Source organism: Musa acuminata, chromosome BXJ2-7 (genome assembly GCF_036884655.1).
Source record: "Musa acuminata AAA Group cultivar baxijiao chromosome BXJ2-7, Cavendish_Baxijiao_AAA, whole genome shotgun sequence".
NCBI lineage: Eukaryota > Viridiplantae > Streptophyta > Magnoliopsida > Zingiberales > Musaceae > Musa > Musa acuminata.
Window position 1 is genome coordinate 36,104,122 of NC_088344.1, and position 24,352 is coordinate 36,128,473.

At 40.7% G+C, this 24,352-nt stretch overlaps 3 protein-coding genes across 11 annotated transcripts; all 3 read right to left on the reverse strand.

Annotated features, from left to right (window-relative positions):
* Nucleotides 1-1,628: 1,628 nt before the first annotated feature.
* LOC135585401 (polypyrimidine tract-binding protein homolog 2-like) lies at nucleotides 1,629-9,617 on the reverse strand. 5 transcript variants are annotated; one of them, XM_065118611.1, is made up of 12 exons: nucleotides 9,417-9,617; nucleotides 8,767-9,014; nucleotides 8,470-8,679; nucleotides 6,927-6,989; nucleotides 6,768-6,841; nucleotides 6,588-6,683; nucleotides 6,196-6,253; nucleotides 5,947-6,036; nucleotides 5,786-5,867; nucleotides 3,825-3,937; nucleotides 2,053-2,492; nucleotides 1,629-1,952 (listed from the first exon to the last, which is right to left on the reverse strand). In XM_065118611.1, the coding sequence occupies exons 2-11, from the start codon at nucleotides 8,950-8,952 to the stop codon at nucleotides 2,067-2,069; spliced, it is 1,398 nt and encodes a 465-aa protein (XP_064974683.1). In that variant the 5' UTR covers nucleotides 8,953-9,014; nucleotides 9,417-9,617; the 3' UTR covers nucleotides 1,629-1,952; nucleotides 2,053-2,066. The 5 variants fall into 5 exon arrangements, with proteins under 5 accessions (XP_064974683.1, XP_064974686.1, XP_064974687.1 ...); XM_065118614.1 differs by lacking the exons at nucleotides 8,767-9,014; nucleotides 9,417-9,617 and adding exons at nucleotides 7,598-7,689; nucleotides 8,269-8,326 and having other exon boundaries at nucleotides 8,470-8,543; XM_065118615.1 differs by lacking the exons at nucleotides 8,767-9,014; nucleotides 9,417-9,617 and adding exons at nucleotides 7,598-7,689; nucleotides 8,269-8,323 and having other exon boundaries at nucleotides 8,470-8,530.
* A 705-nt stretch (nucleotides 9,618-10,322) lies between these two features.
* Nucleotides 10,323-14,318, reverse strand: LOC103992743 (RNA polymerase sigma factor sigE, chloroplastic/mitochondrial). The gene is made up of 5 exons (XM_009412573.3): nucleotides 13,362-14,318; nucleotides 12,730-12,876; nucleotides 11,710-11,946; nucleotides 10,997-11,257; nucleotides 10,323-10,716 (listed from the first exon to the last, which is right to left on the reverse strand). The coding sequence occupies exons 1-5, from the start codon at nucleotides 14,037-14,039 to the stop codon at nucleotides 10,522-10,524; spliced, it is 1,518 nt and encodes a 505-aa protein (XP_009410848.2). The 5' UTR covers nucleotides 14,040-14,318; the 3' UTR covers nucleotides 10,323-10,521.
* Nucleotides 14,319-20,212: 5,894 nt separating this feature from the next.
* On the reverse strand, nucleotides 20,213-24,352 carry LOC103992744 (jasmonoyl--L-amino acid synthetase GH3.5). Of its 5 annotated transcripts, none has more exons than XM_018829483.2 (5): nucleotides 24,194-24,352; nucleotides 23,016-23,357; nucleotides 22,821-22,922; nucleotides 21,834-22,654; nucleotides 20,213-20,845 (listed from the first exon to the last, which is right to left on the reverse strand). In XM_018829483.2, exons 2-5 carry the CDS (start codon nucleotides 23,294-23,296, stop codon nucleotides 20,301-20,303), a joined length of 1,749 nt encoding a protein of 582 aa, XP_018685028.2. In that variant the 5' UTR covers nucleotides 23,297-23,357; nucleotides 24,194-24,352; the 3' UTR covers nucleotides 20,213-20,300. The 5 variants fall into 5 exon arrangements, with proteins under 5 accessions (XP_018685028.2, XP_009410852.2, XP_009410851.2 ...); XM_009412577.3 differs by having other exon boundaries at nucleotides 23,016-23,354; nucleotides 24,194-24,351; XM_009412576.3 differs by lacking the exon at nucleotides 24,194-24,352 and adding an exon at nucleotides 23,969-24,069.

The window sequence follows — 24,352 nt, forward strand, 5'->3', positions numbered from 1 at the left end:
AAAAAATGATGAAAAGTGACTTCAGGCGGGCATATTATTCTTGTGTTAGGCCTCTTAACATGAACGAGAAGGTACAATACATCAAAGTGTCCGAAGTGTCATATAATGACATTTGGGCATGGAAAACTATAATATACTCCATCAGGTCACCATTGAATATCTCCAATGATAGGAGGTGGAAGTTCACTGAAATCGATTCCTCCTAGATTTTCTAAGTGAACGGTGACTAACCCAATGTGGGGTCAACTAGCACTTCCCCTTTGGATTGTTAGAACTCTCATCGTATCTCCTCCAAACGTCAGTCCATATGTCGTAGTTGGACTCATAAGAAGTAAAAAGCCTAAGTCATTAAATAGATGTCAATACCTCATCGATATTTGTATTAAGGTGGATGCGTCCATATGTGAAATGGGTGGCTATTGCTCCCTTGAGTGAAAATACTGTGGGTTAAGATCAAAGCATCCTCGCTCGAGCATTCATTAAGAGAGTCAATGATCGAGAGTTCCTACAATATCGGATCCACTTTCTAGCGTCAAAAATATTAAGGGAAGAAATCATTAACGTCCTGGTCAACTTGACATGGTCTGGACCCGAATGTGTAGGGTTATTTAAGAAGCCTCCAAAGTGGAAACGCCGAGCTCCCGAGGTGCCACCTACATGAAGATCAATGTCGGAAGAGGTTTCTCGATCTAGTCCCTCTAACACCCAAGTTAGTAGCCCGAGGTATATAAGTGCGGACGTAAGTGGTCAAAAAAGATAATCATTTTTCTCATTCTATTGAAGATGAGTTTTTATATCTAGTTATAAAGAAATAAAATATTTTATGAAATATTCTACGGGGAGACACTCTCTAATCGCCTACAACATCCTTTCCTTGACCTTTTTGTTCACATAAGCGATGAGGAATAATCCATAATTGTCTGCTTTGAACGTTTGCTCACGTTGGCAGATGAATGAAGGATGACCTTCGTCTTCTCCCCTGTTGAACATCACGTGATGATTACGTACTGAATGATGATTAATTGACAACGTACTCTCTATTAGTTATCTTTAATTGACAACGTACTCTCTATTAGTTATCTTTCCTAGGCACCTCTAACAATATGGAACGACTCCAAAAATATATCGTACATTAATCAAATTCCAAGAAGGTTCCAAATCCTTGTTAAGGATTTTGACAACGATAGTTTCCATAACAATTGATTGCATACCTTCATCAGCAGCAAGCCGAAGGTCGTCGGGCACCGCAAACATCTTTGTGCAAAAGCTCCTAAGGCGGGAATCCTTACAAAAAGCTCCATCAATATTCAATATAAGCCAACCCACCTCTGCAGCCTCTACACCACCACAATGTGGGAAGGAGGGTAGGGGGCGTAGATTCAATAGCAATGCATGCTTGCCAAATCTATTTTTGAAACCAACTCAGCTAGCAAAGGACCAAAATTTTCATTCAATTTACCCGACGGTCATTTCTGATCAGAAATAAAACTCATGCATGCAATCCACATTGATGAATGTAGGTTTAAAAGCCATAGGCATGTCAAAAATCTAGTTGTGATCTAAATGTATACAGATAAACCATCACCGAACACCGATAATGAAAGAAAAAGCAGCACGAAGCTCACGCATAGCACGCAAAAACAAGCGCCAAGGCTTTAACATTCCACAAGATAATCAGTACATGAAAAGCCCCAACACATAAAGGTAGAATAGAGGCTAGACATGGGCAAGTATCAAAGCTGCTACTGCAACAACAGACTTACAACTTATGTTTCCATGATACCTTGACTCCACTTTAAAGTATCCATAATACAAAACTAGCTGACATACAAGAAAAATAAGGACAAGTAATCGGTTGATGACGGATATCATTCAAGCATAATAAGTCTCATGTTTTCGCTCATTACATGTACAATGCGTCCGTTGCAACTGAATCCAAACCAAACGGTAACCTGAGATAATGTGAAGCACAACTATTACAACAGTTAAAGAAAGAAAAAGGAAAAGAGCGTAAAGTAATAATACAAGATTGGTTTTCTTGTGATATTAAACCTTGCGAAGGTCACTCAATGACCATATGGCTGCGGAGGCCGAAATAGAAGTTGCTGTCTCCGCTGACCAGGCAACGGCATCATGTGTGGAGCTACACCTGGAGGAGCTACATGTTGAATATGAATCTGATTGTGCAGATGTGGATGAAAAGGTTGATTGTGCAGATGTGGAGGTAAAGGTTGATTATGCAGCTGTGGAGGCAATGATTGGTTGTGCAGCTGTAATGGTGCCATTGCACCAGATCGTATGTCCCAACTAGCAGCAGCTTGAGGTACCTGAGGAAGTGAGACTCCATTGGAGATTGCCGGATATGGAATGTTGTTATATGAATGAACTGTGGCACCAGGCATGGGGACTGGCTGAGGACCAAGAAGTGATGGTTGATTGCTCACGGTAGCAATGTTTCCTCCAGTGTAGTCTCTGCCTCGGTCATTGTTGATCTGAAATAAAAGGAGGCAATATTTACACAGAAAGAACCACCACATGGCAACACAAGGTTTCCTATAAAAACTAAGCTACCAACAATATGGTAATACAAGTAACCACAGCAATCTACAAAGCAATACGAATTAAATACTCTAAATATGTTGGATGCTTCAAAACATATTCAGGTTCTGAGTAACACCTGAACTTTGTTATAGATGTAAGATGATTGTTTTGTCCATATATTGTTTATATATAAGAAAATTATATTTCAAGATGTTAAATACAAGCAATTCGCTATCCAATCATAACTAAAACACGCCACACCTACCTTGATTATTCTTGTTTTACCAACTCCTCGTTCTAAATCCAGATTGCAATGACAGGTAGTCAACCCAGTATCAAGAACAACACAAAACAGGCTTCAAATGGCATTCTTATCAGGAACTCAATTTTCTGGAAATAAGGATAAGTACCACAGATTTATGGCACCCCTTATACTTGGACTATAAGAAGTCATGTATATTAAGCAAATCTGGGCAGCAAATTCAGCATGATCTGATTAGGTTCTAAATCCAAAGGCAATAGAGAAGGTCGTTTGAAGGCCACAAAATGATCAAGACATAAAAAAAAGTTGATTTTCTTGGTCAGGCCCTGGACTACTTTTGGCACTTCCACAAGAGACTAATGTTATTCCTCTTACTGCATTCTGCAAGATCACAGCTATTCAGCAAAATGTTAACAACAAGGTTCACACTAAAATAACAATATAATATAGGGTTTTCTGATAAATTTAGCTAAGATCCGCTCCTTTAAAAAAAATAATTACCAAAATACTATTCTTGTTCCTCACCCTATATCAAGCATCCTCTGGCATTGTTTACAATTAATCTTTATTATATGTGTAGTCGAGAAGTGCAAGTTGCATTAATCATTTATCACAACATTTATCCTCCTCCCTCCTCTTCCTCCACCACCTCCTCAACTTCCTTTTTGGCTCCGGTACGAGATTGCATTCATTAATCGATACACTGCTCTTCATGTTAGATGAAGCTCGCAAAATCCTCAATAGATACACCACTCTTCAAGAGCTTGCTTGAAAACAATACCCATTTTTATATCCTCAGAATAAAGAAATGAATACTATTCTGTTTCTTATTTTTAGAACACAAATCGCCGAGTTGTCAGCGGAAAGAAAACCCAAGTATTACTACTCATCCTATCATACTAGAACAAGACTTAATTAGCAAGAAGGTAAATAAAACTACTGATGTCCTCAAGCAAGTGGGTAGCAGGTTATGGAAACAGTCAGCCCAACAAGACTTAATTTCCTGGTGATCTAATATTACCTTCACATTAAGATCAGTGTGGCGTGAATAAGTCAGATGAAGCTTGCAAAATCCTCCTTCATAAATACAGTGTCCTTCAAGGGCCTGTTTGGCGATATTTGCAGTCTGAATATCTATAATGCAAGCATAAAACCAATCAAAGAACCACACAAGTCCATGTATTTATAAGAGAATTGATAGAAAACTCAGTTTTCACAACCCAGAGAAATGTAAATGGAGGAATAGTATATACAGGTAAAAACATGAAGAGAGCATAAAAATCACAAGAGCAGACAAGATTAAGCAGCTAATCAGTACTTCCCACCTCAGGATCAAGCAAAGCAGCACTACAACCTAGTTCAAATTAACTAACATAATTTAGAAAAGAGGCTATGGTAAGTTTGATCTCCTTTAAAGCCAATAATCAAATATCATCTCTATGGAGGCAGAAAGTTACGAGAGAATACTAACACGTAGCATAAGAATGTGCATGACTATGATATATTTAGACAAATAACAATATGTCTACCTATGCATAATCTAATACAGGAAATTTCATTGAAAAAAAACATCAATCCATTGTGAATGAGTATTCCATTTATTTAGTCAAGATTTCAAAGCCATCCTGCTAAAAACCAAATCTAACCAAACAACAAAGTCTAGAAATCTAAATTGCTCCTTCCCATTTTGATTCAAGAGATACGAACCTGGACTAAAGGCCACCTAGAAGAACATGAACCATTCCTCCACTAAGAGGGATGACCCATGTTAGTACCTACTTTCTATATCATCGTGCTCTTTTCAACTCCACCTCCTTTGTTGATGTCCGCAACCTGCTCAGTCCCTCTCATGCTATCAGGTATGTTGCTTATCAACAGCAAGGTCTAAAACACCGTCAATCCAAAGTCGACAGGAAACAGCCTAAAAAATAACAGACACCAACCAGTCCAGAACACAATTCACTTCTACCCTTCCCCCTTGCACACAAACTCTCTAGCACTGCTAGCTGTAGCAACTCCTGCTTTGTCTTGACTTTCACCCAAAACGTTTCTCAGTGACTCCATTCACCTCCATGACCACCCAACTTCACCAACAAACTCCTCATCATCATCTCTCTTCCCCTCTCCTTCCAAGGTATAACCATCTCCATCTTTCTTCTACCATCCTCTCCTCTCAAGCCACTAGCCACTGATGATGAACATTTGCTAATCCCACAGTTCAATACTCTTTGCACTGTTGGCCAACAAGGGATTTTAACCACTTGGATCGGCCACTCTTTTGTTTCATCATCCTCTCTTTTCTAGTCAATATTCACTGATGCTAAACACTTGCTACTCCCACTGTGCTATACTTTTTATGCACAATTGGCCAATAAGGAATTGTAATTACTTGAATAAAGATCCAATTCTTCAACTGGAATTTCGGCCCAAGTTCCCAAAACAAAGTACAAGCATACCAATAAGGTGCTTCAAGCCAAGTTCAGGCTTGAGTCTTCACCCATGGTATAGGGTCAGGACTAAACTTTGAATGTTAAAAATCTCTTGAAGTTCATAGATATGATGTTACAACTTGTGAAGTTTTTATGCCTAGAGTTTTAGTGCCACACATTCTTTTGATGCACGAGTTAATTAGTTGAGATAAATGTTAAGTGCATCTTAGTCTTGTATCATTTCATCTTCAAAGCCTTCATGTTCATGTAAACCCTGCTAGGTATGGTTCATTCTGCTAAATCATGTGCCCTGCCTCACAGATATGCCGAGTCTTTGGGACCTAGTGCACCTTAAGGCTAAAACAACTATGCCCAATGAACAAAGGAACAATAACTTAGCAACCAAACAGCTCCAGCAACAATGTCACAGCATATTCAGGTAGTGCTTCAAGATGATTACTAGGATATTAAATTAAAGAGTGAAATCCAATCAAACAAATACAGAATAACAACAATGTCACAGAATTTTCAAGAAGTGCATCAGAATAATTACCAGGATATTGAATTAAAGCCTGGAATCCAGCATTCTTCTCAAAAAGAGCAATCTTCTGAACAAAACCAAAAGCAGAAAATACCTAAGAATGAAAAATAGAAGAGTCAGCCATAGTTGCAGTTTAGCATTCCTCATTATGTTAAGAAACTACAATAAATTACCTCATGAAGAACATCAATGGTAACAGTATATTGCATATTCTCAATTGATGCCAGAAGAACGTTACTCTCTGGTTCTTGCTTCATGCCATCCTGGTCAATACCAAATTTTACAGATAAATCAAAAGAATAATAATGATACAACACTATACCACATTAGACTTGATTTTGCTTCTCTTGTGACGTCACCCACAACATAATCAGCTTGACAATCAAATCACAAATACACTAAAATTCATCTATTTATATTACCTGCCCAGCAATGTCTATAGCTGATGGGGCAACTGGAAGGTAAGGATTAGTGTAGTCCCTGGATGAATGCAAATAAACATGCATATGAATCAGAAAAAAGGGCAACGGACCTAATTTCAAATTTTCAAAAGGCAGATTTACAGTTGCAAAATAAATGTTTGTCTTTGTGCAATTGTGCAAGTACATATAGTATATTATAATAGAGGATACATTTGGGTACTCAACAAGAAAAAAACTCTTAAACTTCATGCACAAAGAGCAAACATGTGCATATGCTCCAGAACGAATTTTCATTTTTGGTGACAACTGTTCAGGCTGATTGTCAAAAATGGACTGTTCCAGACTTTGCTCACACATAACACTTAATCTAACAACATTACTAGGGTGTTTACCTGCTTCTGTGGCTTTGGAACTTCACATTTAGATCTGTATGTGCAGAAAAATTTATCTTGAGTGTACAAGGACCAACATGTTCTTGAAGCAAGTATCTGCAGCCAGGAAAATAAAAGATATTAATTTCCAAATTGCAACACCAGTGTATCTAAAAAATGAATCACAAATGACCACCACACCTTGGAATACTTCTTCCATCAAGAGCATTTTTTGCAGAAGATGCAATTTCAGAATCAGAAAATTGAACCAGTGCCTATGGACAAGAGAGTGGATAATGATAAAGACAGAATTGTTTTATAAAAAAAAACCTCAAAAGTTAAAAAGGAGGATAGTATCACCTGGAAACCGGCAGTTTTCTCAAAGGTAGCAATCTTATGAACAAATCCAAAAGCAGAGAATACCTAAAATACCATGACTCTTAGTTTGTTGAAAATGATTGACTGAACGAGCATGAGAATGTCAAATGGTAACAAAGTTACACCTCCTAAAACAAGACCAGTGCAAAATACTCCCTTAGAAACAAGAAACCAATACCATACAAGATAAGGGATTATATGAAGTTCCACAACCTCAGAATGGACCGAATATACCATGATTTGTAATGCTACAACTATGAAAGTATGAAAGAGTATCCTCTAGGGTCAAAGGCTAGCCTAAAGGAAGCAAGAGAGGAAAATAGCGTAGGCTGGATTGTTATTGAAACATGACAAGTCTAAGACAAGTATCAATAAACTTGTCATTAGATATTTCAGTAAATATTCAACGTAGGTTGACAATGTTTACTAAGAGCCATCAAAGTCAAGCAACATGTGGAAGTAATTAGAAGTTCCAATAGATATGATCAAAATTTTATTATTTGAATAGGACTCAGTGAACTAATGGCTGGAAAGCATCTCTCTTATCAGACGCATGTAGAAAAGTTCTAACTCAAGAACAATTACAATCACTACCCACAAGGATTTAGGCACCAGCACATACTGGAAACTCCATGTCGGACTAAGTTCCATACCACTTTACTGCCGGGATAAACATTTGGATGACTTCCTCCACCTTTTTCCATCCATCCTTGGGCCTCTCAAATTCAGAATTTGTTTCTGGCAACTTTACAACATAAAAAAGTGGAGAAAGATACCAGATCTAAGTCAGAAGTGAAATTTCTAATGACAATACCCAGAAAGAACTTCTGGAGATCACAAGAATTATGCAATCAATTGCCAAGTCAAAGGAAGCAAGAGGTGGCAATAAATAGTGTCATTATCTTAGTTATCTGCTTTTGCAAGTAGATAAAGTTTCCAAAAGTTAATTTTGCACATTATAAGATCAGTGTCCATACTTCAATTATGCCACAAAATTTATGACCCAAGGAAGAATCAACATACATTCATAACACCGATAGCACAAATTAAATACTAACTAATTACTAATGTAGATTAAAGAAATTGTACCATGTAAAAGAAATTCGCAAACAGATGTCTCACAGAAAAGGTATGCCTTAAAAAGAGAACCTAAAGAAAAGACAGGGTCCAGGGGAGAGAGACAAGAAAGTGCTCAGCCCTAAAGGCATCGAAGTTAAAGGGAGGGAGGGAAGGGATAAGTAACAGTTGAAAGCAAGGAGGAAATGGAGAAAGAGGGGAGATGGAGAAAGAGGGGGAAAGGGAGAGGGAGAGAGGACAAACACACATGCGCTTTCTCCCGATGCCAAAGGCTGCCATCGAAGAAGATTCCGAAACAGGGCCTGCTGATCCATTTAGATCATGTCAAATAACAATCATAAGTACAAACAGAGAATTCTATCACATCAAATTCTTCCATAATTAAAAATGTGCCCATGTAGACAATCAACTGAATGCTTGCACACATTGATAGCTCGATATCTCTTACCAGGTGTAAAACATCTATGCTGACATCACCAGCTTCAACACCCTCAACAGTTACTAACAAAACATTGCTTGCAGCATCTGCCGTCACCTTATTATTAACTATTTCCTGCCTGTTGGAGTACTGAAGATATACAGTCTTTCCTCGTATTTGTGCAGGCTCTGCTGACGAGGCATAGTATGAGATCATCGCTATGGCTTGATTTAGATCTGCCTGCATTAAGTAATTCCAACAGAGCACAGAAGAAAGTCACTCGGACATCATTAAAGTGCTAAATGCTAAACAATTGTGAGTACTCACAAACTCGATGAATGCCTGGTTCCGATTTGCTCCAACGTTGCACTTTGTTTTGACAATCGTACCAAACGGCTTTCCTAATTCAATTAGTTCCTCGTCCGTGCACTCCCATGGCAGATTTCTTAGATGAATTACTTTCGATGGTGGCTGGGTGTATCGGAACTGCGGTTGACCAGAGATAGATGACATTGTGCTGCGGCGACAAGAGGTCTAATGGAAGCTTACGTATCACGGTTCGGCAAACAAGATCACTGCTACACAAAAAACTATTTTAATGACAGGATCGACCGTGCGAAAGATTGCACGAGCATTACGAAGTGTGCTGCGACGTAATATTAGGGTAAAAAGATCAACTTGCAGTTTTGTTCCCAATAATCACAAAGTGCTGTGACGTCGATTCGGATTCAAGGTGCCTAAAGAAGCATCACATTGAAATCCAAACTCTATGGAAATTAGATCAACTGGCACGTGAAAATATCCCAAATGAGGCCATGATGTTGTGATTAGGAGGGAAGCCAGGGGACAGAAAGAAAAGAACAGAACTTGTCAAGAAGACATAATTCTCATAGCAATTCCCCAAATCCCAAGCCAAATCCGAACGACGAAAAAGGGATCCAGCGAAAACCACGCAAAGAAGAGCATTTTAGAGCTACCTGGAGCGGAGCCTGAGGAGATTCCACAAGAGACGAAAGTAATCGACAGAGATGAAATGCCTTGGAAGAAATAACCCACCGCGATCACCCTCTTCGCTTCTCCTTCCGACGATCGTTATTGGAATACAGAGTTAGGGTTTCTTAATTGGGTTGGCGATGCCGTAAAGGCGACGTTTCGCAGTGTATCTCGTCGGTGACGTCGGACCGGGATTCGCGAACGGTCCAATATAACTCGGTCCGGCCCAGCTGAACCAGCAATTTATGGCAAACTACTCGCATGCACGACTGTGTCTCTTTAAGAACCAAGTTTGAGTCATTACATAGTTGGAAAGAACAACTCTGAATTCTGCAATCCAAAAGTCTGATAGAACTTACAATGCTTTTGAAGCTTTAAATAATTCAAACGAACATTAGTTCGGGCTTAAATGTTTTGGACGAATGTTTTAGATACAGTAGGTTAATAGATTGGATCGAAGCATGGGTATTTTGCAATCTCATAACATGACAATGCATAAAAAAATCTGATCAACCTATTTTGATTGTCTTGTTCCTTTTATGTATGTTTCAATCTAGTGGTGGAGAAATATTAGGGTCATAAAAGCTAAATTTCTAAAATTCCTATAAATCTTGGCTAAGAGAAAAACAAATTATCTGATAGTTCGGTTGAATGTATTTCTGAAATGTGATACAACTCAAAGACCTGCAAAATTATAAATAATTATCGCTATCCGAAAACTGAAATCTGATAAACTAAGTCGTAACCGAGCAGAAGCACAATATTTGGTTGAATGACAACTTGAAGCAGGATGTTTTCTGAAGTCAATTGTCATAAAAACACAGCAAGATATAGGAGATTGATCTGTGTTTTTATGAGTATGCATGGTTTGGAACCAAAAGTCAATAATGTATCACAGAATAGCTTTAGTTTCATGTGTACTCAACCAGAATGACTGTATATAAACAATTCCACTGTATTTCTGATAGTGTGGCTATGATACAAAGATTTCTCTTTGACCATAACAAGTATATGAGGTGGAAGTTCGATATCGGTACAATGACTACCATATATACACGTATACATGGTACAAATGCATCAACTCATGAGTCAAACATATCTTCGGAGATAGTCAACCCGAGTTGGATGTTTCAGCTTCAGGAGAGCCTTCAGTTCATGCTTCCGCACCATCTCTCTGGAGATATTGAGGTTTCCCGCAATCTCTCCCAAAGTCCTATCACCTTTGCCGTCAAGCCCATACCTCTGTCTGATTACCAAGCTCTCCTTCGGCCTTAGTGAATCCAGCTACAGAAAAAAATCATTGAAATCATTTTGCAACAAGTAATGAATATCAAATGTAAGATCAACTCAGTACTTGATCTGTTTCTGATTTTCTTTTCCCTTCTTGACTGTTAATAAGTTATTAAATTTAAATGAGATCAGAGATTCAACCTTTTGATCTACAAATAATGGCCCTATAATGCAAAATTTTATGGAAGTAGTCGATGAATTTGAACTGGTGTTGAGCGCGAGGACTCTCATCCATGAGCTGGAAGAGTTTCAAAAGATGTTGAAGTACACTTACCACATCATCAAGAGCAAGTCGTAGGACTGCAGGCTGTCTACGTTTATCACCTCCTACATCAATATCAGTGATGCCGTTGATAAACTCTTCTTGTGTTACCACATGCCGTGCATTGAGTGAGAGTACTGGTTTTGATGCCTTCATAACTTCATTATATCTTTCCAAGGATATTCCAACCCTGTCCACGATCTCTTCTTCGGTAGGCAATCTTCCCAGCTCAAATGATAGCTCTAGTTTGGCTTTTTTAATTTCTTGCCTGACCTGCATCACCAGTAGATTAGTCAATGAGTATAGGCTCACTAAATTATAGAGCTGGATGAGTTACCATTACAGCATGATTCTTGCAAATCTGATGCAACAATTTGCAAAGGAGAAGGTGAAAGATTATTTATTGTTTCACTTCCCAATAATAGGTTCTCAGCTAGCATATGTAAATACTCAGTCACACGAAACTAACACTGGACATAAGGTTTACCAATAATTAGTTCCATGGACAATCATGATTCAAACCTTAGAAGAAGCTGCCTTAAAACTATTTATGAGATTAAATTCATCTGAGAGGACAAAACCTTACATGGTACTCATATTTATAACCACTCAAATTATTTCAAATGAAAGAGGTTTTTCTTTAAGGAGATCATGAACATTTTGTTTTCAAAGGAAGCAAAATTGATGGCAACTTTACAAGTAATTTAATAGAATATAGAACATACCGATTCAATCCCAAAAGGAACTTTTGTGAAGCTTGAGAGTGTCATTGATCGAATAATAGAATGCCGAATCCAAAAGAGGCTGTATGTGGATAGACGGAAACCACGCTTTGGTTCAAACCGATCAATGGCAGTAATGAGACCCTTTGCTCCCGCTTGACAAAATTCTTGGAACTTCTGGCCGCTTGCAATCTCTGGATAATACTTATTTATTACAAACAAAACTAGCCGAAGGTTGTGCTGTAGCAAATTGAGGAACACATTAATTCTCTTCTGGGGAAATAACATTTTGCTAAATATCAACTAAGATAAAAGTTCCTGATGGGTCAACCAAAGTTAGAATGCTATCCATCAAACAGAAGAATACATATATAGCAAGGAAACAGGGTTCTGAGATTCCTTCCTTTTTTAAGTTTTACTTTCTTGGTAACTGTACAGTGGCTTAATGATGATTGCAAGTTGTGAGACAAGGTTACAAAATGGCATATTATGGAAGCAAATTCGCAATATGCAGTAATCATGATTAATTAGACATCCAACTAAGACGATATAACTGTCACTCATTTTATCTGGGAACTTCCGACTGGTTCTAGAAAAGAAGTCCACCACAACTAAGAAGCAACATTAATGTATCAAAACATGGTGAATACACGACACGAGACCAGGGAAACCTATTAAGCATCCATATATACATGTAAACAGATGATCTTAGGTGTCGTTTGCATTCTGTACAGCATTATTAGGTTAGAAGATGAGAAGACATCTCTAAATGTAATTGTGCAAGAAGTTAGTAGCATCAACTGCCAGGTATTGCCTTCTAAATTCATGATTGCTACAAATTCCATTACGCTATGATCTCAGATGTGACATATCAATCAACATTACAATTGTAGGATGGAATCAAAATACTTTTGGTAAAGTGTGTGCCTACAAGAAAAGGAACTGTATAGTAAGAACACTGTCTGGATAAATCATTCGAAAAATTTATGTATGGGCTGAAGGTTCTCTGATCTAATCGGATACCTTGATTAGCTTGTCTCTTGCTGCCCGAGCAACTTCTATATGTCTTCTCAATTGTGGAACACTCATGTTAACTGCATCTGCCAGCTCACCGTCGGTCGGCTCCCTGTTCAGATCCTTGTACATGCCCTCCTTCACTTGAAGTATTGCCTGTAGTTCAAGAAGAACAGGTCCTTGTCAATATTGGAAAAGTGGAAGTATAGCATGAATCAAACCAACCTTTTTATCCTGCTGTGAGACACAAACTATTGTACCAACATTTTGGTAAAAAAAATTCTTATGAACTATTTCAGTAAAAGAGTAAAGAATGCCAAATGTAGTGTTGGACATCAACAGCCTGATTTCCATTTCATCTACATCTCTGCCTGTGATCCAATGATGACTTGAGCAGATCAATCAGAGGTATAATTACAAAAATGATGATGATGCTTAGATCCAATTACAACTAGATCTGAATAGTATCCTTTCTATACGTCTCAGTCTTCAGTCAGGAACAGGAAGGTCTGGGAAGAACCAACCACACAATCACAGACAGCAACATCAAAGGAATTCTAGTAGAATCTTGCTGAAATAATTCGAAGAACCAAGATATATTGATAATTACACAACAATTTAAAGAAGAAGAAAAATCTTACCTTCATGGGTTGCATCAGCTTGAAAAGCCAAGTATGCTCGGCCGAGCTAAGAACTGGCGGTATCTTCATCCTCTTCCAGTCCAAACTGTCCAAATTGGTGGAGCCGGAGTACTCCCTGACTAATATCTCCACATCCTCATCAAACTCCCTTCCTTCGCCTCTCCTTGCTTCCGTCCCCGCCTCCTCCTTCGGCCTGCGCCTCATGGATATCCTTTCCTCGAGACCCAACCTTTTCACCCTCTTCTTCCGGTTCCTGACCACATTGTCCACCCCCAAACTCCCATCTTTCACCACGGTCTGGCGGCCGCTCTCCTCCCCGTCCGAGACATCGGCCGGGCTGAGCTTGTAGATGTTCTCGAGGGCGGCGGCAACCTCGCTGTAGTCCGGATCGCGAGGGCAAGCATCGGAGGGATCGGCGGTCGTGGGGGCCGCGACGACGGCGACGGCCTTCCCTCTCTTGGACCGCTTGGCGGCTCTCGCTGGGCTTTTCTTCGGCTCCTTCACGGCCTCCTGCGTGACGGCCTCCGGCGGCGTGACCAAGGCCGAGCACTTGGGGCCGGGGCCGCCCTTGAAGGCCAAGAAGAAGAAGGGTCGGCGGAGCGGCGACGACCGGCGGACGGCGAGGCCGCTGCCGAAGGGCGATCGGGAGGCGGAGCTGGGCACAGCGACGACTCCCATGCCGAGACGCGAATCTCGATGCACGACGACCGGTGATGACGGCGGTTAGCGTGCGGAGTTCGGAGAGAACAACTTCCGGTGGGATTTCGAGACGGTGAATGGAGCAGGGAAAAAGTAGCAGTTATATAGCGAGGGAAAATGGCTACCACACGCTGGTAGACCGGGGAAGCAATCCAACGGCCATGATCGGCCGAAGAAGGGGATCGGACGGAGAGAAGGTGGTGATCGAGGGGGGCGAGACGTGGAGAGTGGGGAAGCAGGACGAGGCGGGGGCGGGGCGGGGCGAGGCGGGCCAGATATGTTTGGGGATGCAGGGAGGACCCGTGGATGGCGTGGGATACACGTGGCCGACGCTCATAAGCGAACGGATATTTCCGGCGTATCTAGTGCCGGCGGGGCCCATCGGACCACGTAGAGGGCTCGGCGACCACTCGGATTTGAGGAATTTTCGTGGCACGTTAAAGTTTCCATGTGGATCAATTGGATCCAATTATCGCAGAGGGGAGTCGTCTCCTCTCCATCTCTCGTGGCCTCCGGAAAAGAAAGGGTACGACATACGTTGTACAGTATCAAGCAATTCCAACTCGCGCATTGCATACTTTGACGTGCATGAAGAAATGTTACGGGCACTTTAAGATTCATCCGTAGTCTTCTTATGGGAATCTTGGCCGTCCGTGTGTCGATCAATCTTGACCTTTTGTTGGATCGGATTCAAATCATTCTCCATCTGGTCACTATAGCGTCTCAGCCCGACCCATACTTGACCTGCACATTCAATTCATCATCAGGCCCAATTTAAGCCCACTCGTCTCTTTTGAAGGAATGTCAATTTTTTTTTGTTTTTTGAAGGAAAAAAAGCTTATTAATCTCGCATTAGGGAATTAATCTACGGACTGGAGTACAAGTGATGGATTACCTTTGTTTCTGCAGTGTTATGACAACAGATGTTCATACACGACGTGGCGGGGGCTGTGTGATGGCACGATGAATGATGGCGATGAGGAAGTTGCGCGATGGCTTAGGATTTTCGTAGAAGCATTTTTGACCTAATTTAGTTAAAATTAGATGTTGATCAAATTATGGTACATGTAGTTTGATTAAATCTGATTTTTTAATCGATTTAAACTCGATCAACTCAAATTTTGACACTTTGACTAATTTTGACTTAGTCATAATTTTTATTAATCATATTTAAATTTTGACCATCTTGATTTGGTCAAATTTTCACTTTGAGAAAACCTTAATTCTGAATTTTTCAAAACATTGAATCATATTTTATCTCGTGTCTCTTACCCTCTCGGAATTGGACAATATTTTTATCATGATCAGAAATAACAGAAGAGCTTTAATCCATATAGAGAATGGTGTAATGGTGTCATATCTATTACTCCATATACATCATAATGAATCCACTGAGCCCCTCATTCTAGTAGCCTCCAGCATGGTCAATTGCTCCCCCTCCTCTGAACATTAGGAGTTGACGCGTATTGGTGAATCTTTTCTCCTCAGTTCCTCATTCTAGATAGTTAGAATTGTTTGAAATTAGACATTTGATAGATGCTATTCTGTGTCCTCTTTGTAGTAGCTTAGGCTTTGTCATCCGAGAGAAGGAATTATACACGATGCTTAGGCAGTAGCAAAATAGGAACGGAGAACCTATTATAATTCACCGAGAGATTAAAGAATGATCCGCGATGATAACAGAGATGATGATCTTTAAGTAACTATGAGAATTGTTTTGGATGATATAAATAACTGATGGATGACTGTGAAAGGACAACAAGACACTAAAAACATTGCTCTATGATCGAGTATTAATCGAGAAGTATGTGCTGGTGCTGCCTAATTCTCCTACTGAAACCGGTCAAACGTGATCTAATTGGGGTAAACCGCACCGATGTGTCTAGTTTCCACCATATGAGGAAAAGATTTTGCAGGGACAGCAAACGTGATAGAGCAATCAATGCTCTCTCTCTCTCTCTCTTCTGTTTCATGTCGTTTTAATTTGGTACAGTCATGAAAGCTTCTGCGTTAATGACACCAAGTCAACGGCTCCGGTTCTTATGAGGCCTGACCTCTTGCGGGAGCCCACAATCGCCTTCAGAGCTACGTGCAATGAATTCAAAATTTATTGCTCACCGAGAGTAGTACTCGTTTCATCTTTCCAGTCAAATGCTAGATTTACTCGGTTTTAGACTGATCGTTTGAATCGTAAAGGAGTTATCGATAATTATAACGAGTTAAACCGAATAATTCTCAGGAATTTATCTCGATAGTCTTAAATGCCGATGATGAAGGCGGAAAATTGGGTAGAGAAAACAGTGGCCAACGTCAAATCATGGACATCGTCGCCATCACGGCGCTGTTGAGGAGTCCGGTGCAGACAATTCCATGCGATCGTTGCCACACAAGTTTGCACGACGGGGACGGCCGGCCATGCAGCCGAACACGTCGATGGCATCTTTCCGGCTCATGTCGCGTGGAGTTGTCTCCTTGTAGGGTCGGCAACCGTGGATCAATGGTGCGTCACTTCGATCCCCTGGTCTCCTGCACCAAACGTGAGCATTCGGTAAGGTGGATTTGGAACTAATAATACTCGCTGTGAGATTCATCCTGAGTCGTTGCTGAGAGTAATACCTGGGCAGACAAAGGAACAAAGAGAATCTATTTACACTGTTTCGTCCATGCAGAAGAACCAAAAAGAGCCAGACGTACTGGAAACAAAGGTGAACCAACTCCCAGTCTCTCGAAAACAATAGTGGAACTGATGAGACACGGGTAGAACACCAACACAAGACGTACGTACTAAGCAATGTTTTCAGCAAGGATAAGAAGGCCAGAAGATTCTGCATCGTTGTTCAGTCGTGAAGAAGTTTCACGGAGACACTAAATAGATTCGAGAAGCCGACAGGATTATGGGAATTAGAGTCCTACGGGACATAACTTTTATTATTTGAATTGGAAGTTTCTTTCGAGGGTTGACTCATGGGGTTGGCTCGTAGGTCAACTCGGTCTTGAGCGATAGTCTCCAATGGGCATGACATTTCTGTAGTTCATCGAATCTAGCTGGATTTGATTTTTGGAAGTCCCATTATGATGGTCGGACATCACGATCATGTCACCTATCATAAGAAGGCATCCATGTGGTGATTCATTGAACCGTTGAGATTTCGAAACATGTATTATTGCCCTTTGAGTAATGGTGTGTTGCCATAACACTTATTAGTTGAACCAACCGTCAGGCGATGGGTAGTAAGGGTTATTCGACCACTATAAATAGTGGGGCCTTTTCATTCGTTCTATTCATGCTTTCGAGGCACTTTATATAGTTTTCGGATGATTCAGATCATTCGACCATTAGAGAACTTCGAACTTTTCAGCACTTAGCTCAGCTTATGAATTATAGTACAATGTAGTTATCTAACAATAGAGTTGGGCATCCAACAATAGAGTTATATGTGGATGGAACATCTATACCATTAGTTATCTAGTTTTTATCATCTTTAAATAGTTGTCTGACCGAAATGTAACATATAGATCGATCATTTCTAGTGGCGTAATAGAGTTTTGTGCTAGTTATAGGTACTGCACACACTTTTTTTTTTTTTTGCTTATTATTATGATAATATATATATATATATAATAATAATAATAATAATAATATATATGGATTTGTGAAATGAGAATTGGATTGTGATGAGATCACAATAATGAGATCGATTCATCTTTAAACATAAACTCTAAATAATCTCGGTCATAAGTTACTCAAGAGAGATATTGAGATAACCGAACAGACTGGTATACTATAGTCCATGGAGACGACTAATCTCATAGCTACTTATGTGGAGACACTAGGGATACAATGTATGTGATCATTGGAGAATGAGTTCACTAATTGATCTGTTTATGAAATGTTGGATGATTGATGATACCTCATTGTCAAACAATGATTCCATCATCATAATGGTGTATCTAATCTTCAGACTTGAGATATCAAGGATATCCTATATGAGTACTCTACTCTTTGCTATCGAACTTATAGACCTGGAAGTTTCATATCTACCACAGTCGATCATCGGGAGTGGCATCCAACCTTACAAGAGCTATTGAGTGTCAATATAGGATCGTCCACTCTTTGTGACATGAGAGGAATATCTCATGTGTTCTTGCTCAAACAATCCATGGTCAATATCATTTAGATCGAGAGAGAAAGAGTTCTCTAGAAGAATCCGATTAGAATGAGACTCGAGTAAAAATCGTATGGGCTTAACAGCACCATACCCGATATACGGTCTCTCGGATATTAGATAGATAAGGGACTTTAAATACTTAGTAACTAAGGACAGATAGGTCAAATGGATTGAATTCCCTATATCATTTGGGGACTATGACGTAATGACATAATACATTCACAGTTGATGACTCAACATTGAGCCAGAATGAGTTTTAACAGATATGACTCATAATCAGCTCAATACTGGGCCTAGAGGGTCACACACATATAGTAGGTATTACGATGAGTAGAGTTTCGGATATGAGATATTCGTTGGAGCCCCTATCTTATTGGATATCCAATAAGCTCGTGAATTATTAGATCTTATGGATGACATCAAATAAGAGCAAATAAGAAATTATTGGATAGAGATCCAATAATCTTGATTGTGTGGTGCGCAAAAAGGGGAGATTTGGACGGCGATTTGAGGAGCGTTTTCACAACTCTTGCTGTGTAGATCACCGCCAAAAAAGATGACAGTTAACCTCATTCATTCTCTCTAATAGATCTAGAAGAATTGAATGATATACGATCTCTTTAGGTAATACAATCTTTCTTATACGCTTAGTTTTTTTGTTTTACAGATTTTTGCACATCAATCTTTACACGATAATGAGATATTCTTTTCTGCTTTTTTTTTATGATTTTATTTACTATTCTTCTGTTGCGCATGTGATGTCGCCCAGTTTTTTTAACACTTTGTAGTTAAGTTGAACTTTTAGATGACATGGAAGTAGAGAATATCAATTAAGATCCTCTTTACCAATACGTTAGCAATCCTTAAGGAGATGACTAAGATATCATTATGTTTGGGATCGAGATGCTTAGCTTCCAATTCCTTAAACATAATGGGTGGATCACCATTGACCTAAAAATATCTTAGTTTGAGATTCTATTGCATAAATCTTTTGACTCGAAGCATGGGTTTCTCCTGATGTCAAGCTATTAACAATTATAATGACTTATCGCTTAATGAGCTCTCACGATCTTAGGGATGTCTTATAGGTTTTAGGTAGGTATCAGTTTTCCATGTCGTGTCCATGATCCTAGTGGAACCGATAGAACTTGGATCAATTTCTATTCATTGGCGAGACTCTCAAAAGTCATAGGGTGTGAGAGCCTTTTTTTTTTTTTCCTTTATCTACATTAACACTTACATACGGGAGGTATTCAGAAGAGTAAACTCTGAGAGATTCAATCTCCCCTTAGCCTTTCATTCAAGGGTCGGTCAACATGATACAACCATAGCCTTCTTTGACTCAACTTTTTTCTTCCCAACAATAAGGAATTCGACCACAATGTGCCATTTAACTTGTTATAGCAACTCCGAATAAGTGACCAAAAGAACCTAAACGATTGGAGACGGTAGATGTAAGCATTGATGAGGACGGACAAACTTGGGTCCGACACCATCCTCACTTTGTATAGCTTGCCAATATCTCCTTATCTTCTTGTTGGATGGCTAGAGAAGACATAGACTTATTTGGGAGTTTCTAGTCAATAAAACTAAATTCAAACTCCTTAGCTAACTATCCGAATGAGAAGATTTGTTTTGGAGGTACCTTAGCAAATCACTCTCTTGTTGACCCTCATATAGAGATTGGGAAAATACAATGCATTCTAATGTTCGAGGAATGCACCTTGGTGGTAGGATCATTACTCAAGTAATCAATCTCAGTTATGAGGAGCAATAATGTGTTTGTCTGATTATGATCATGTCACTTCAAGTGTGATGATACGATAATGATCATGTCATCATCCTACATGATACCCAAGTGTTGGACATGTAAGTATCGAGTGCACATCAACCATATCGATCGTGTGATTGCGAAGAATCGACGAGGTGCTGCTGAAGTGTTGACTACATCAGGAGGATTAAAGGAAGCCAGTCGGATAAGAATTACATCAACATAAGCAGTAGATCTATGTTAAGGAAGCCAACAGGATTACAGAAACATAATTCGCATTACAGGATGGGAATTAGAGTTCTACGTGCCATAAGCAGTACTAAAGTAACACCCCGTGACATTCCTGCACAGGATCTGCAAGACCATGCTGTTCGACACGCCGACACAGCGCGGCGTCTTGAACTGGCTCACGGCAGCCCCAAGGCCGAGGTAATGGTCTAAGATCTTTTGGAACGTTCCCTTGCGCACCACACGAAGCTCAAGAGGTCCGATGGCACCCACCTTTCGGGATCCGACGTAGCCGGCGTCGAGGAAGGACAGGTCCAAGCAGCTGCAGCAGCTGCGGAGAACCTCGTCGGTGGCGTCCGAGCACAACTCCCAGAAGATCACGTAGTGTCCGGGCTCCGTCGTGGTGTCCACATGGCTGGTGAAGTCCACCACCTCCAGCTTTTCTTCGGCCAACAGCTTGGCTGCTGCTTCCACCGCCAACTGCAGATCTTTCTCGGTGTTCTTGTCGATGTTGATGCTCAGCACTAGGCTTCTTCTGCACACGAATTGAAGCTCTGGTGTGGAGTTGTGAAACCCGGCGATCCTTACTATGTCTCCCAATCTGTACCGATATAAACCTGCCATGGATTGCATCAACAAAGCAAGTTTCTTTTTGAGGCCTTGGTAGAACATTCATTGCGACATGAACATCAAGACCGTAAGAAGCTATTTACATATAAGACAGAGAACGAGGAGAGTAAACCAAGATTGCTTGCTTTATATCAACCCATCATCTATCTTTGTCCTCATCCATTCTGAGCATTAGAACAACTAAACTCATCACTCATATACAAGTCACCATCATGATTGAAAGCTGTACAATAAGTGGAAGAGTTATTTAATCTAAATTATAGTTTTTAGCTCCTAATTGTTTAGCATGTCTTAGGAGACAGAACAGCTCAGAGATGGACAATTAGTAGCCAATAGAAGAGTTTAATAAGGCAGTGGTAGAATGAGCAAACAATGAATCTACTACTTCAATCAACCTTCAAACACTATCAAGTTTTGACTAATAGGAAGAACACCATTACATCCATTAGGTCTCAGACAAAGCTAACAGACTAGCCAGAACAGGCAGAACATAGTTTATGAGACTACATCATCAATCAATCAATCAATCAATTTGGTGTGCCATACCAAACTATCAATCAATGAGTACTATGCATATTCTCCACTCACTAGAATAGAGAATGGTCTACAAGGGACAAGAGAATAGAAATGCCAGGGGATTGACTCTGCAGTGCATGCTCATTGCCTTGAGGAAGAGCATTTAACCAATTGGCTCCTAGAAACAGTTCATCTTTCATTTGTTATATTCTGTCATAGTCTAAAATAAAAAAAGTTCAGCAGCTTTTTTCAAACTCCCACTGATCTTCTTCCAGGTAGAATGACCAGTGTAAGTTGAGCTACTTCAAAATCTAAATTGCTGATGTCAAGCAATCACAGTAGTCTTTTCTGCTGATTAAAAAAGTGATTTTATTGTCCTTGGATTTTCCATCACTAGAATTTAGAACTGCTATAGAACTGTAAGAAAATAGATAAATGAGGATAATGGAGCGCGGATACCTGCAAAATTGGTAACAACAATTTCATACTCTTTGCCGACTTCGACTTCGGTCAGGCCAACTGGTTCAGCTTCAATATAGTGAATGGTCGAGACACAGTGCTCCAGCTCTTGCCCCTCAGGTTTCTGCAAAGGGATGAACTCGAAGTAGCCGATGTTGGGAAGTACCGCGAAGGTAGCCGACTCAGGAGGTAGACTAGGATTGACATTGGCACCAATCCATCCTTCTGAGGACCCATAGTCAGCACTCATGAGGGGTAGGCTTCCTGCATAATGCCTAAGCTTCTTCAAGTATGGCTCCATAGATCCAGTCATAATTCCATAGACATACTTGGCATTTGGCCAAAGCTCTGGGATCACACCATACCAGTTGCTTAATCTCAAACACTTGCTGTGTATGGAGTCTGCCAGGGCAGGATTGGGGCTTAAAAGCTTAGAAACAGCTGCACGTATGGATGGAACAGTGATTCTGCTCGACAGAACTCCTCCTCTGATGTCCGTGCAAAGTTCCTCCCACACCTGCTCAAATGTTCGAAAAGCATGAACTATGCTGTGTGCAAAGGTGGAGGATATGATCTGCACGTCGTCCGAGTAGATCAGCCCACACAGGAGGTGGCAATACAAGGACTGCTGGAAGTCTGGACCAAATATGACTTCGTCGGGACTGCAACATTGAGATTGGATGTCCTTCATCGTGCGCTTGAACTGTTCGCTTCGGTAGACATTGGTCGTCGCTGTTGTGGCAGTGAGTCCGCCTTTGGTTTTTACCTGCTTGCTGCTGTAAATGAACTGCAGAGCTTTTCCATTGCCGACTGGATACTCTCTGCAAACAAATGTTCGGCCATGAGGAGACATGGAGTACCAAAACGATCATTAGGTAGAGCTCACAGCTTTCCCACTAAGTGAGTCAAAGAAGAAGATGAACACCAAATAGACCACTCCGGAACCAACAAACTTGCATTAGCAGCAGTGAGGTTCAAGATCCATACTTGTTTCTGAACGCGAATGAAGTCCGATATATCTGCATCGTGGAATGAACGAGCTCGTCGTTGAACGCCAAATACTTGGGTTTCCCTTGCGTCGTCCCAGAACTGCGGCAAGTCGAACGAGCATCTCGGAAGTTAGCAAGACCAGACACCATAAAAGCGACATAGAAAAGAGAGGCACATGTGGGAGGCCGTCACCTGAGCGAAATCGAAGTTATAGGCTTCCCCGTGAGAATGGGAGAAGTGTCCCCATCGACAATCCTCCGGATGTAAGGCTCCAAGTCGCTGTGAGTGACCAAAGGGATACAGGCCTTGAAGCTCTCGGGGTCGGTTCTTCCTCCGAGGCCTAAGTTCTGCAAGTACTCTGCTTCAGCATTTTGTTCGAGAATCTTTCGGAGGGTTGCTCTCTGGAGCCGACCAGCGTCCTTCGTGAGCGCTTCGAATTCGTCTATCACGTTCTCGAGGCTAAAAACTCTCATCTTTTCGGGTAGTACCGCCAAAGCCTCGCAGAAGTTGCAGAGGAAACCTACAAAGTCACTGCTGGAAACGAGGAAAGCTCATGTGGAGAGCAGAAAACAAGGCCATTTTAGTAGCGAGCGAAGCATCTGAATCTTTAAGCGAACTAAGAACCCAATTCGAAATAAAAGATTTAGACGGCAGAAAAGCAACTAGATGTTCTAAGTAACAAATTCCAAGTAGGAGAGCGAAAGGTTTCTTTCCCAGGTGAATTATATTAACCGCAAAACGTGGCGGCAGAGGAAGAGCAGATGAAAGAAGCAAAGACAATAAATTTCTATCAAGGAAGAGAGGAAGAAATGCAAGAAGAAAAAAAAAAAAAAAAAAAAAGGAGAAGAAACTAAAGATCTAAAAGTGGAAAGACCGCTTCTTTAATCCATCCTGACAAGAAGATAGGATGGGAAAGGAGAACTTGACAGCCAGCAGATCAGAAAAAGGCAACCCGAAGATTCCCACAATCTTTTGGTACCGAAAGGTAGGTTGGAACAAGAACAGATGGAAGAAAGAGACACCAAGAAAAGCCACACGAATCCAACCTAATCTCAAGCAGCAAGTATGGAGAGAAGCCAAAAAAACCCGCAGACTTGAGACCGCAGGCATCATAACCATCAAAGAAATCGCCTTTGGAACCTTACCATCAGCCCCACCAAAACCAGTCGTTCCAAGAAGAATCCCCCCCCCCGCCAAGAGCCGCCCCCCTACCCTGTTCCCCACCCTATCCGTCGCCTCTACACTAAACAATAACATACAAAGGAATCTTGCGCCACCTCGACAGCCAAGCTCGATTCCTCACGAAAGAAAGGCCAACGGAAAGAAACAAAGCCAAAAGGAATATTTTACGAGCACCACCAAGCTCTCACCTTTATCTCCAACAAGGATGGCTTTCTTATGCTGCTTTGCGCCTCACCGCCTGCTTCCATCGACGCAAGGGAGCTTACGTATTTATAGCGCGAGGATGGGGAAGCAGATCCCACAGCCCACACGAAGACCACGCCGCGTCGCTCACTTACTGAGCTGAA